General features: G+C 41.5%; 1 protein-coding gene across 4 annotated transcripts in view; it reads right to left on the reverse strand.

Annotated features, from left to right (window-relative positions):
• Positions 1 to 4,838: 4,838 nt before the first annotated feature.
• Positions 4,839 to 13,276, reverse strand: part of LOC134340460 (hippocalcin-like protein 1) — a 65,043-nt gene continuing 56,605 nt past the window's right edge. For all 4 annotated transcript variants that reach the window (XM_063037752.1, XM_063037777.1, XM_063037761.1 and 1 more), the window contains 2 exons: positions 10,296 to 10,401; positions 4,839 to 5,913 (listed from right to left, as the gene is read on the reverse strand). In XM_063037752.1, coding sequence (XP_062893822.1) covers positions 5,816 to 5,913; positions 10,296 to 10,401 — 204 coding nt within the window. In that variant the 3' untranslated portion in view covers positions 4,839 to 5,815. The remainder of the gene's footprint in view (positions 5,914 to 10,295; positions 10,402 to 13,276) is intronic.

The raw sequence follows: 13,276 nt of genomic DNA on the forward strand, positions 1-13,276 counted from the left end.
CAACTCAGAACCCCGCCCCAGCCTTCCCTCCATACCCCCTGACCCCCGTAGCCACAAGGGCCATATCTAACTCCCTCTTAAATATAGCCAATGAACTGGCCTCAACAGTTTCCTGTGGCAGAGAATTCCACAGATTCACCACTCTCTGTGTGAAGAAGTTTTTCCTAATCTCGATCCTAAAAGGCTTCCCCTCTATCCTCAAACGGTGGCCCCTCGTTCTGGACTTCCCCAACATCGGGAACAATCTTCCTGCATCTAGCCTGTCCAATCCCTTTAGGATCTTATACGTTTCAATCAGATCCCCCCTACCATTCGCCTTTTTCACCGCCTGCTGTACCTGCATGCCCACTTTCAATGACTGGTGTATAATGACACCCAGGTCTCATTGCACCTCCCCTTTTCCTAATCGGCCACCATTCAGATAATAATCTGTTTTCCTATTTTTGCCACCAAAGTGGATAACTTCACATTTATCCACATTAAATTGCATCTACCATGAATTTGCCCACTCACCCAACCTATCCAAGTCACCCTGCATCCTCTTAGCATCCTCTTCACAGCTAACACTGCCGCCCAGCTTCGTGTCATCTGCAAACTTGGAGATGCTGCATTTAATTCCCTCATCCAAGTCATTAATATATATTGTAAACAACAGGGGTCCCAGCACTGAGCCTTGCGGTACCCCACTAGTCACTACCTGCCATTCTGAAAAGGTCCCGTTTATTCCCACTCTTTGCTTTCTGTCTGCTAACCAATTCTCTATCCACATCAATACCTTACCCCCAATACTGTGTGCTTTAAATTTGCACACTAATCTCCTGTGTGGGACCTTGTCAAAAGCCTTTTGAAAATCCAAATATACCACATCCACTGGTTCTCCCCTATCCACTCTACTAGTTACATCCTCAAAAAATTCTATGAGATTCGTCAGACATGATTTTCCTTTCACAAATCCATGCTGACTTTGTCCAATCATTTCACCGCTTTCCAAATGTGCTGTTATCACATCCTTGATAACTGACAGTTTCCCCACCACCGACGTTAGGCTAACTGGTCTATAATTCCTCAGTTTCTCTCTCCCTCCTTTTTTAAAAAGTGGGGTTACATTAGCACCCTCCAATTCTCAGGAACTAGCCCGAATCTAATGAGTTTTGAAAAATTATCACTAATGCATCCACTATTTCTTGGGCTACTTCCTTAAGCACTCTAGGATGCAGACCATCTGGCTCTGGGGATTTATCTGCCTTCAATCCCTTCAATTTACCTAACACCACTTCCCTACTAACATGTATTTCGCTCAGTTCCTCCATCTCACTGGACCCTCTGTCCCTTACTATTTCTGGAAGATTATTTATGTCCTCCTTAGTGAAGACAGAACCAAAGTAATTATTCAATTGGTCTGCCATGTCCTTGCTCCCCATAATCAATTCACCTGTTTCTGTCTGCAGGGGACCTACATTTGTCTTTACCAGTCTTTTCCTTTTTACATATCTATAAAAGCTTTTACAGTCCGTTTTTATGTTCCCCGCCAGTTTTTTCTCATAATCTTTTTTCCCCTTCCTAATTAAGCCCTTTGTCCTCCTCTGCTGAACTCTGAATTTCTCCCAGTCCTCAGGTGAGCTACTTTCTCTGGCTAATTTGTATGCTTCTTCTTTGGAATTGATACTATCCCTAATTTCTCTTGTCAGCCACGGGTGCACTACCTTCCTTGATTTATTCTTTTGCCAAACTGGGATGAACAATTGTTGTAGTTCATCCATGCAACCTTTAAACGCTTGCCATTGCATATCCACCGTCAATCCTTTAAGTGTCATTTGCCAGTCTATCTTAGCTAATTCACGTCTCATACCTTCAAAGTTACCCCTCTTTAAGTTCAGAACCTTTGTTTCTGAATTAACTGTGTCACTCTCCATCTGAATGAAGAATTCCACCATATTATGGTCACTCTTACCCAAGGGGCCTCTCACGACAAGATCGCTAATTAACCCTTCCTCATTGCTCAAAACCCAGTCCAGAATAGCCTGCTCTCTAGTTGGTTCCTCGACATGTTGGTTCAAAAAACCATCCCGCATACATTCCAAGAAATCCTCTTCCTCAGCACCTTTACCAATTTGGTTCACCCAGTCTACATGTAGATTGAAGTCACCCATTATAACTGCTGTTCCTTTATTGCACACATTTCTAATTTCCTGTTTAATACCATCTCCGACCTCACTACTACTGTTGGGTGGCCTGTACACAACTCCCACCAGCGTCTTCTGCCCCTTAGTGTTACGCAGCTCTACCCATATCGATTCCACATCTTCCCGGCTTATGTCCTTCCTTTCTATTGCGTTAATCTCTTCTTTAACCAGCAACGCCACCCCACCTCCCCTTCCTTCATGTCTATCCCTCCTGAATATTGAATATCCCTGAACGTTGAGCTCCCATCCCTGGTCACCCTGGAGCCATGTCTCTGTGATCCCAACTATATCATAATCATTAATAACAATCTGCACTTTCAATTCATCCACCTTATTACGAATGCTCCTTGCATTGACACACAAAGCCTTCAGGCGCTCTTTTACAACTCTCTTAGCCCTTATACAATTATGTTGAAAAGTGGCCCTTTTTAATGCTTGCCCTGGATTTGTCGGCCTGCCACTTTTACTTTTCTCCTTTGTACTTTTTGCTTCTACCCTCACTTTACACCCCTCTGTCTCTCTGCACTGGTTCCCATCCCTCTGTTGTGAACTAACCTCCTCACGCCTAGCCTCTTTAATTTGATTCCCACCCCCCAACCATTCTAGTTTAAAGTCACCTCAGTAGCCCCCGCTAATCTCCCTGCCAGGATATTGGTCCCCCTAGGATTCAAGTGTAACCCGTCCTTTTTGTACAGGTCACGCCTGCGCCAAAAGAGGTCCCAATGATCCAAAAACTTGAATCCCTGAGCCACGCATTTATCCTCCATCTCATCGCATTCCTACTTTCACTGTCGCGTGGCACAATCATTTCTATAATGGGATGACCAGAACTATACACAGCCTAACTAGAGTTTTATAAAACTGCAACATAACTTACTGAATTTTGAATTCAATGCCTCGACTAACAAAGGCAAGCGTGTCATATGCCTTCTTAACCACCCTATCAAACTGAGTAGCCACTTTTAGGGAGGTGTGATCTTGGACCCCCAAATCCCTCTGCTCATCAATACTGTTAAGTGCCTTGCCACGAACAGTGAACTGTCTCTTTATAGTTGACATACCAAGGTGCAACAGTTCATATTTGGCTGGGTCAAACTCCATCTTTGCCTTTTTCCTTGAACAGAAGTCCAGCTCCTTTAGACAGTCTCCCAACTTTCCACTCCTCTCGCCCCACCTTGCCTGTTTCGACCTCTCCTCAGCCTACCAATTGCCTCAGAATCCTTTCTGCCGCACCCTTTTTCTTTATACAGGCTATGTGGCCACTCCATTCTCAATCCTGATGCAGGGCTTTGATCTGCAATGTACATAACTCTTTCACACAAACAGATGCTGCTTGACCTGCAGAGTTCCTCCAGTGGATTGTTTGCCACTTCAGAATCCAAAATCTTCATTGCTTGGCCATACTCTCCCAATGAACTCCTCCAACTCCACTCACTTTTCCATATCAAAGATTCGGATACAGGATTCGGCGTGACATCTAATACTTTGACAAACTTCTATAGCTGCATCACAGCCTGGTATGGAAACACCAATGCTCTTGAATGTTAAATCCTATGAAAATTAAACTGGAGGAACGTGAAATGGAGACACCACTTTTTCCCCTTGAGAGGGGGAGAGAGGGAAGAGGGGGAAGAGGGGGAAGAGGGGGAAGAGGGGGAAGAGGGGGAAGAGGGGGAAGAGGGGGAAGAGGGGGAAGAGGGGGAAGAGGGGGAAGAGGGGGAAGAGGGGGAAGAGGGGGAAGAGGGGGAAGAGGGGGAGAGGGGGAGAGGGGGAGAGAGGGAGAGAGGGAGAGAGGGAGAGAGGGAGAGAGGGAGAGAGGGAGAGAGGGAGAGAGGGAGAGAAGGAGAGAGGGAGAACCTGTCAAATACCAGGTGAACAAGTAGTCTTTGAGGCACTGCAAGTCTGTGTCTTTGCTGATGTTTTGCTGAGTGCTTGGTGTCGATACTTTTTTTTTGCTGGTGGGGGCTTTGGGGTTCTAACATTTAACTGTCATTCTTTTGAGGCACACCTCAGTTTTCATGGATGGTTGCAAAGAAAAAGTATTTCAGGATGTATATTTTATACATTTCTTTGACATGAAATGTACCTTTGAAACCTTTGAATTAGTGGATATGGCCCAGTCCATCACAGGTAAAGCTCTTCCCATCATTGAGCACATCTACATGAATTATTGTCGCAGGAAAGCAGCATCCATCATCAGCGACCCTCCCCACCCAGGTCATGCTCCCTTTCTTGCTGCTGCCAGCGGGAAGGTAAAGGAGCCTCAGGACTCACACCACTAGTCATCCTCAACCATCAGGCTCTTGAACCAAAAGGGGTGGCTTCACAAATTCACTCGCACCATTACTGAAATGTTCCCACAACCTGTAATCTCACTTCAGGGACTCTTCATTTCATGTTCTCAATATTTATTGCTTACTTATTTAATATTATTAAATCTTTCTTTTTGTATTTGCAGTTTGTTGCGTTTTGCATACTGGTTGAACACCCAAGTTGGTGCAGTGTTTCATTGATTCTGTCACAGATTAACTGAGTATGCTTGTAAGAAAGTTAATCTCAGGGTTACACTTTGATAATAAATTTACTTTGAACATTGAAAAATGAAGATCATTCTCCTCCCCCCCACACACTATTTTAATCAAAAATTATAAATATTACAAAGATCACCCACAGACAAGAAAATGTAGGCTTTATTTTGGTACACTTCTCAGCAGTGGGCAAATGTCAAGTAACACCAGAATATGCAAGATTTGAACAAATGATAGCTGAGGATACAGAGACATTGCAAAAGGATGTTGCAACATATCAGTAACAGATAACAACCTTCATTTCATTAAGTCCCTACTGCTGTACATTTAACATTTTACTCTGCCAACATAAATTGGAAGATTCACCTTCCTTACACAACCCTAAAAACAGATTTGCATCTATTCATAATAAAAAATTAACTTAAATTTCTGATCAATATATTTTACATAATAGGCAAATATTAAATGTCCATGACAGTCACTGGTAATTGCAATGTGTTCAATCACTAGTCAACAGGATAAAAATATCAATATATATGCATGAAACCAGCTTGGAAATGAAATACAAGGCTAAATACCATTACATTAAATATATTCTTGCTTTCAACATTGAATTTTACTCTAAAGAAAAATTTTGAAATGCCCAACCAACATTTTAAGTGCAAGCAGTTTTCTTATAGAAGCATAGAAGCGACAGGTGGGTTCACAATAAGCTTTTTAGCTGTCGGCTGCATTCATTGTTATTTCAACACCTGCCTGTGACCTAGTCTCTAATATTTCCATTGTTATTCATTGAATATTTACAAACCTCCTTAACCAATAAGTGATTGAAGCTACACAGCAGACGCATTAACTGTTTTAAAAAAAAACTCAAGACAACTGCATGTAAACATAAGTTAAAACTCCGAATATTTGTGGAAAGGTTCCAACTGCATGGGAATGCTGCACTTGTGTTACTGCAGAAAGCCAGCCACTGTAATGCATGGTACAGCAAAATCTGGCCACCGAACCACAAGGAATGAGTGACAGGCATCTGCTGCAAGCTAAGCTTGAATGACAAGCCAGTGGTCCTCCATTACTGTCCAGACATTTTGTTTCCGTAAATCAGAACTGGCTTGCACTGCTGGGATCACACTGTAATAGCCGAACAATGGAAGGATCACTCTTGGCACCTTTAATAAATTCTTCAAGGGAGAGTTTGCCTGGAAATAAATGTTTAAAAATGTTATAGATTTTTTCCACTTTCCAACATGGATATTCTATCAATTAATTGTTACATTTTAGCTAATGAACACAAATTTTTTTTCAACACTATTTTATTGCTGCAGATTATGGGGTGCAAAATTCTAAAGCAGCAATGGGTTCTTCAGTTCTTTCAGTGAATTTTACTGATTCAAATATTTTCTAATTGGAGTACAATTCCTCACAGGGCTGTTGAACAAAGCGCAGTGCACTGAATTACACAGGAAAATTTTACCTTTAGTGTTTAAATTAGAAGTGTGGAATTAATGCAAAAATAAACAAACAAAACCTTAAAACAAAATTCATTTTGTTGTTATGTTTTGAACAGCATGAATAAATGGACAAAGTTAATTAAATTTGCAGATAAATAGCAACTAGATTGAGCACAAGAGGAGAGTCATCACCACTGAAATTAGATAATGTTAAGAATATTCAACCCCAACTGGTCAACTCAATCATTGATACAACTACTCAGGTTGACTAAAGTCAGATCAATATGTTATCAAGTCAACTGAAAGTTATTACATTCATGGAAAAACACTGGCCAATGTTCCTATAAGTGAGTGCCATAATGTACGGGATACAACCTTTCAACATTAAGTTGAAGCCCTGGGTGTCTTCAGATAGACACTGGACTGTAAAATGATCCAGTTAAAGGGGGTTTATAATCCAATTATCAACCGCGCACCCCTCTCCACCCAAATCCAAGGCATGCGTTAGTGAGTGGCTCATTCTGTGGAACGGGATGAATCTTAAAAACCTTGTATCTGTTTATACTTTCTGGCAACATCTTCCTGCATTAATACAAGTGTAGAAATTTATAAATAACACTGCAGTGTCATTGACAAAGTTGCTAGATAATGTTGATGACTTCTACACACGCCAATCTTTACAGCGTAAGAAAACAATGCGGCTTTATAAGCACAGAATGAAATTTAAGCATCTAGGTTTGAACAAACTTAATCCTCTGCTCAACTTCGTAGGCAACAACACAACAGGAAATGAACCATTACCTCTAAATATACATCTTTCTTTATTCCTTCTCCTATTATGTGCATGTACTAAGTATAGGTTTTTATAATACAATAAAATAGGCCTTTGGAGCTGGTTTGTAATCAATCCAGAGGAATTTGGACCCAATTCAGTTTCATCTTGAAGGTCAACAATCAAACACTAACATGCCTGTTAGCTAGTATAAAATGCATGGGTATACCTTCCAAAATGGGACAAGTTTATGATGTATCACAATGAGGAATGTAATGGATCATTTGGTATAGTGGTGGCAGTGTAAGTATAGTAACAAAGGTCTCAACCAATAAACTGGAGGCAAGAAAAAGGATGCGATTTTTGTTGACAAACCAACTCTCCTCAAAGTCTGAATGAAATATAGCTGCTGTCTTGCTTTCTTTACAGCTGCATTGATATGTTCAGGTCAGGTTAGATGCTCAGAGATCTTGACACCCAGGAACTTGAAATTGTGCACTCTCTGTACTTCTGATCCCTCTATCCCATTTTGTGTGTGCTGCTCAGAGATGTGCATCTCAGGATCAAGATATTGGGACTGGTAGCACTATTGTAATCAATGCATATTTTACCAGGATAGTCTATGGGGAGGGGGAGTAAAGGAGAAGGAAACAATACCATGAAGGCAAATCTTGTCCTTATTTCCAAAATTTTCACCTCAGGATAGATAAGACCTTAACACACAGGAGCAGAATTAGGCCATTCAGCCCATCAAGTCAGCTCTGCCATTCCATCATGGCTGAACCAGGATCACTCTCAATCCCAAACACCTGCCTTCTCGCCATATCCTTTGATGCCCTGACTGATCTGGAAACTATCAACTTCCACCTTAAATATACCCATGGACTTGGCCTTCACCGCAGACTGTGGCAGAGTATTCCACAGATGTACTCTCTGGCTAAAAAAAAAATTCTCCTTACCTCTGTTCTAAAGCAGGGGTGTCCAACATTGTTTTGCACCACAGACCGGTTTAATATTGACAATATTCTTGTGGACCAGCCGACTGGGGGGGGGAGTGGTGGGGGTGGGGTTGGATGTTAATCACGACCGGAATATAGGCGATAAGTCAACTATAAGTCACTTATAAGTGGCTAATAAACTCAATTTCATTTCTAAAAGGGTTTATCTAACGAATTTAATATTAAACACACAGTACATATTTTCCTCACATGAATATAATGATAAGTCAATTATAAGTCAATAGCATCATAACATTTTAAGTAATGTTTGGATATTAAACACACAGCATATATTTTCCTCGAATGGGGTCTTTCTTTTTGTTAAATTTAAAATGGCTTCTCTTGTTATGTTATATGGGGAATGCTGAGACAGTCTCTAACTAGACAGTTGCTTGGGTTATTAGAGATAGCAGGGTGCTATTAACCAATGGGTGTTCATGTATCGTTTTGTTTTCGGATACCATGCTGTATCATATGACGGTGGACAGAGTTTTTGGCGGGGAGTCAGAGGAGAGACTGGGAGGACGGCGGGCGTGCGGGGGTTTTTGGCGGGGAGTCGGAGGAGAGACGAGGAGGACGGTGGACGGGGTTTTTGGTGGGGAGTCAGAGAAGAGACGAGGAGGATGGCGGAGAGACGGGGAGTCGGAGGAGAGACGAGGAGGATGGTGGACGGGGTTTTTGGGGGGGGAGTCGGAGGAGAGACGGGGAGGACGGTGGATGTGCGGGGTTTTTGGCAGGGAGTCGGAGGAGAGACGAGGAGGACGGCGGACGTGCGGGGGTTTTTGGGCGAGGAGTCGGAGGAGAGACGGGGAGGACGGAGGAGAGACGGGGAGGTCGGTGGAGAGACGGGGAGGGGGGGGTCGGAGGAGAGACGGGGGGTGTCGGAGGAGAGACGGGGAGGTTGGAGGAGAGATGCGGAGTCAGTGGAGAGACGAGGAGGACGGTGGAGAGACGAGGAGGACTGTGGAGAGATGAGGAGGACGGTGGAGAGATGGGGAGTCGGAGGAGAGACGGGGAGTCGGAGGAGAGACGGGGAGGACGGCGGACGTGCGGAGAGGCTCCGGTTGATCACTCCGGGTGGTCCCGAGCCGTGAGTCGACGGGGTCCGAGTGGTCGTCCGGATTCGATTGAGCTCCAACGGTTGCGCGCGAAGAACTTGGACTTTGATAAGTGTTGGCGCCTTTTTTTTCCCCATTACTTCCTTTTCTGTATCAAATTTATATTAATGTCATAGAATTAGTAATATCTATAAAGTGTACTTGTTAAAATTTACTGGGTGTGCTGGCTGATGATTGATGTTTGGGATTGATTCGAGCGGCAACCGACCCTGTGGGGAGTGTTGAGGCGGGTGCTGGGTGGAATTTCCTCTAGACATATACGTGCCAATATAACAGAACGTTACAAACATATAAAATCATTGCAACACACCAATATCAGTGAATCAGTGGGAGCCCTGGGCTTGTTTCCAGCAATAAGATGGTCCCATCGAGGGGTGATGGGAGACAGCGATACTGGAAGGGGGTTCCTTATGTCCAGTCTATTCCGCTTCGCAGAGATACGATGTTGGAAATGGAAGCAACGTTTTCAGTGCTTTTGTGGTTATCTCAGGATAGTTAGCCTTGACTTTGATCCAAAATGCCAGCAGAGATGTTATGTCAAACAGACTTTTCAGGCCGTTATCATGCGCAAGCTAGAGGAGTTAATCTTCTTTCCGCGCTGACATGGATGACACGTGCGTAATGACCTCGCGTGCGTTCAAGTTCAACAGTGGGCATGACAGGGAATGAGGAAAGGTGCAGCTGACTCATTACAGGGTTACCAGATTGGCTTTATCGGCGGCAAATTCCAGAAATTGGGCTCTTTTCCCAATATGGTTGGCATCAGAAAATTCATTGGGCTTTTTGGTTTTTTCCTTTTTTTTACATGCTAAAATTATCTGCACGAAAATTACATACCATCCTTTTTCTAAAACGTTTTCCTTTAAGAAAAATGTTTTTTGGTCAGTTACATTTGGCAATATTTCTGTCACCAGGAAGAAGGCACAAGAAGGTGCCAACTGGCAAGTCAGCAACACGGTCACATTGCCAAACCATATCGTTTCCTCGTGGCCCGGTAGCACACGCTTCGTGGCCCGGTGGTTGGTGACCACTGTTCTAAAGGGTCGTCCCTCAATTTTAAGGCTGTGCTCTCTAGTTCTGGATAATCCCATCACAGTAACATCCTCTCCACATCCACCCTAGCTAATCCTTTCAACATTTGTAGGTTTCAGTGAGATCCCCCTCCCCATTCTTCTAAATTATTCCATTAGCAATTGGCAATCTGCTGTTTGTAAATTGTGCCACATTTCATTTCTTACATACCATCGTTGTTTGTGTCCATCTGTCTGAAGATCTTGTCTGTTCGTTTTTCTGGCGTTGATTCATCTTCAGGCATCTTCATCACGGAAGATACCATTTTATAAATTGCCTGAGAGAATGGAAATTGAATTGGTTAACATTATTTATTGTATCAATATATTAATATTAAAATGTGCTTAAGATGAAGACTATTCACATTCAATTTTGAACATGTGTATAACATAAATCAAAAAGTTATCAGTATTCAGTTTTTCCTAAATGTCAGAAACAATTGTTAAAAAGGCTTGAAAGATATTGGAAGGAAGTATTCCAAACTTTCTCGATACTTTTTAAGGTAAATTTTAAGCCTAACCCTTTGACCGCCCTATTTGGTATTGTTGGAGGAAAAGATATTATTTTGGAGACACCTGATTTGCACATTCTGGCGTTCACTTCTCTTATAGCTAGGAGGGCGATCTTGTTTAAATGGAAGGATGTCATTCCACCACCTCACGCTCAATGGTTACATGATGTTATGTCATGCTTAAATTTAGAGAAGATCCGTTGTTCAATTTCTGAATCTGGTCAAGACTTTCAAAAATTGTGGGGACCATTTCTGAACTATTTTCAAAACCTTTAACTTGCTGTTAATGTACAGATGGTAGTTAATAACATATTTCACTTTATGATAAGGATTTTTTCCTTTTTTCTTTCTTTACCAGCTTTGATCTTCGTAGTGGGTTTAGATATTTTTTGTATAATAAAATTATTACATTTCAATATTACAATTTAATTTACAGGAATATAGGGTAATTTGTTTGCAAGTGTGATTCTAATATAATGTATTTGGTATTATTTTATCTTTTTTTGATTTATAATATATCCTCTTGTACTCTGTATTCTTTCATGTAGAAACTAATAAAAATATTGAAAGAGAAAAAGGCTTTAAAGTTCATTCATAGTACATCACAAGACCATAAGATAAAGGAGCAGAATTAGGCCATGTGGCCCACTGAGTCAAGTCTGCCATTTCATCATGGTTGATCCATTTCACTCTCAGCCTCAATCTCCTGCCTTTTCCCCATATCCCTTCATGCTCTGACTAATCAAGAATCTGTCGACGTCTGCCTTAAGCATACCCAACTGACTCGGCCTCCACAGATTCACCACTTCCTAGCTAAAGAAATTCCTCATCTCTGTTCTAAATGGATGACCCTCAATTCTGAGGCTGTTTTCTCTGGTCTTAGACATCCCCACCATAGGAAAGGTCCTCTGCACATGTACTCTATTGAGGTCTTTCAACATTCAATAAGTTTCAACAAGATACCCCACCTCATTCTTCTGAATTCCAGTGGGTACATGCCCAGAATCAAACACTCCTCATATGACAAGCCTTTCAATCCCAGAATCACTTTTGTAAACCCTCTCCAATGTTACCACATCCTTTCTTAGATAAGGGGCCCAAAACTGCCCATAATACCCCAAGTGCCTTATAAAGCCTCAGCATTACATCCTTGTTTTTGTATTCTAATCCTTTCTTTTTTATCAAGTATGTACCGACAATTACTGTTTAGGAAAGTCCACAAAATACACAAAATCCTTTTGACAGTGCTACAGATATGCATACAAATATGAAGTTAGGAGTAGAGATGTATACTGCAGGCTCTGTTTTCTAGTTTTCCAAAATTCCGAAAAACTTGATAGTAATATTGATCAAAATATTTCAGTTTAAAGAATAGCATTGGATAAATTGAATTATCAAACAATAAAGTATTAATGTCCAGTTGCTCTTCCAGTATGTTAAGGTTATGATGGCATTCCTGAATACACCAATGAAACTGAATTTTGGAAGCTACCAAAGGAAAGCTTAATGGGATTATTTTAAAGTGTATCCCCTTCTTCAATGCCCTCACAACAAACTCTGCTCCTGCTTCCTTGTACACTGCACGAAACTGTAATCCATGATGCTGCTTGAATTAATGAAGCAAGCCTTCACACTCATAATCTAGTCCTAGTTCTTCATGAAACACTTCTGCTTGTTCCTTCACCATATCTCCATATAGTTCAACACCTTCACTTACACGAAGCCTAAACCACATTATCAGAACTTTATCTAATGCCGAACTTCTTCTGTCTTTCATTGTTCTTCTTACGCACATGTTTCTTTGAGTCACTATCAGCAAAAAAATGTAGCAGTTTTTCTTTCTGTTTCTTTATATCGTACACTGTGGAAGAGCCCAATGTTGTAACACTCGCACAAGATTTTCACTGATACACCACTGTCCAGTTTTTTCAAGAGTTCAACCTTATCTTTAATGGATAATGTGCGGTGTTTTCACTTCACAGCACGGGGTGCATTTCCTTTACTCACTGGGGCCATAATTGGGGCTAAAAAAAAAGAGCCAATGATATTAATAAATGCAGGAAAACAAGCAGGAATCACCTGTCTGTGCTTACAAGAGCATGCCAACACGTGAACAGATCTAGCGCAACCAAAACAATGCGCAACAGATTGGTACGGTGGCCTGGGAAATTTGAAATTATAGTTGCGTGGAAATTTTGAAATCAGTGCCGGATTATCAAAGGAACTGGACTACAGGTAGTCGGATTAGTGAACGCCGACTGTACATACAATTAGCTTTTGTATTTCTAGGCAACATAACTTAAGGAATGTTGCTCAATTTTTACCTTCCCCTTCCTCCATCCTGATCATCACTCATCATAACTAACTTATCAGCAGTTCTAGTATTTTATGCTCTGTGCAATTAAGCAAGCAGGAACTACAATAATGATTATTTTAACAGGGTTATATTTATAATTAAGTGTGGCCTTGTGACACCAGATATCGCTGGACCTGAGGAAGTAACTTCAAATATTATCTTATTTTAAAAATGTTAATATTTATGGCAATAGACTTAATTGATTTCAGCATTAAGATTTGCCTGAAATTCAGTTTTTACATTAGTGCAGGCTAACCTTTGGTCCCACATCGTACTTGCTGAGCA

This window comes from Mobula hypostoma, chromosome 2 (assembly GCF_963921235.1).
Source record: "Mobula hypostoma chromosome 2, sMobHyp1.1, whole genome shotgun sequence".
NCBI classification, from domain to species: domain Eukaryota; kingdom Metazoa; phylum Chordata; class Chondrichthyes; order Myliobatiformes; family Myliobatidae; genus Mobula; species Mobula hypostoma.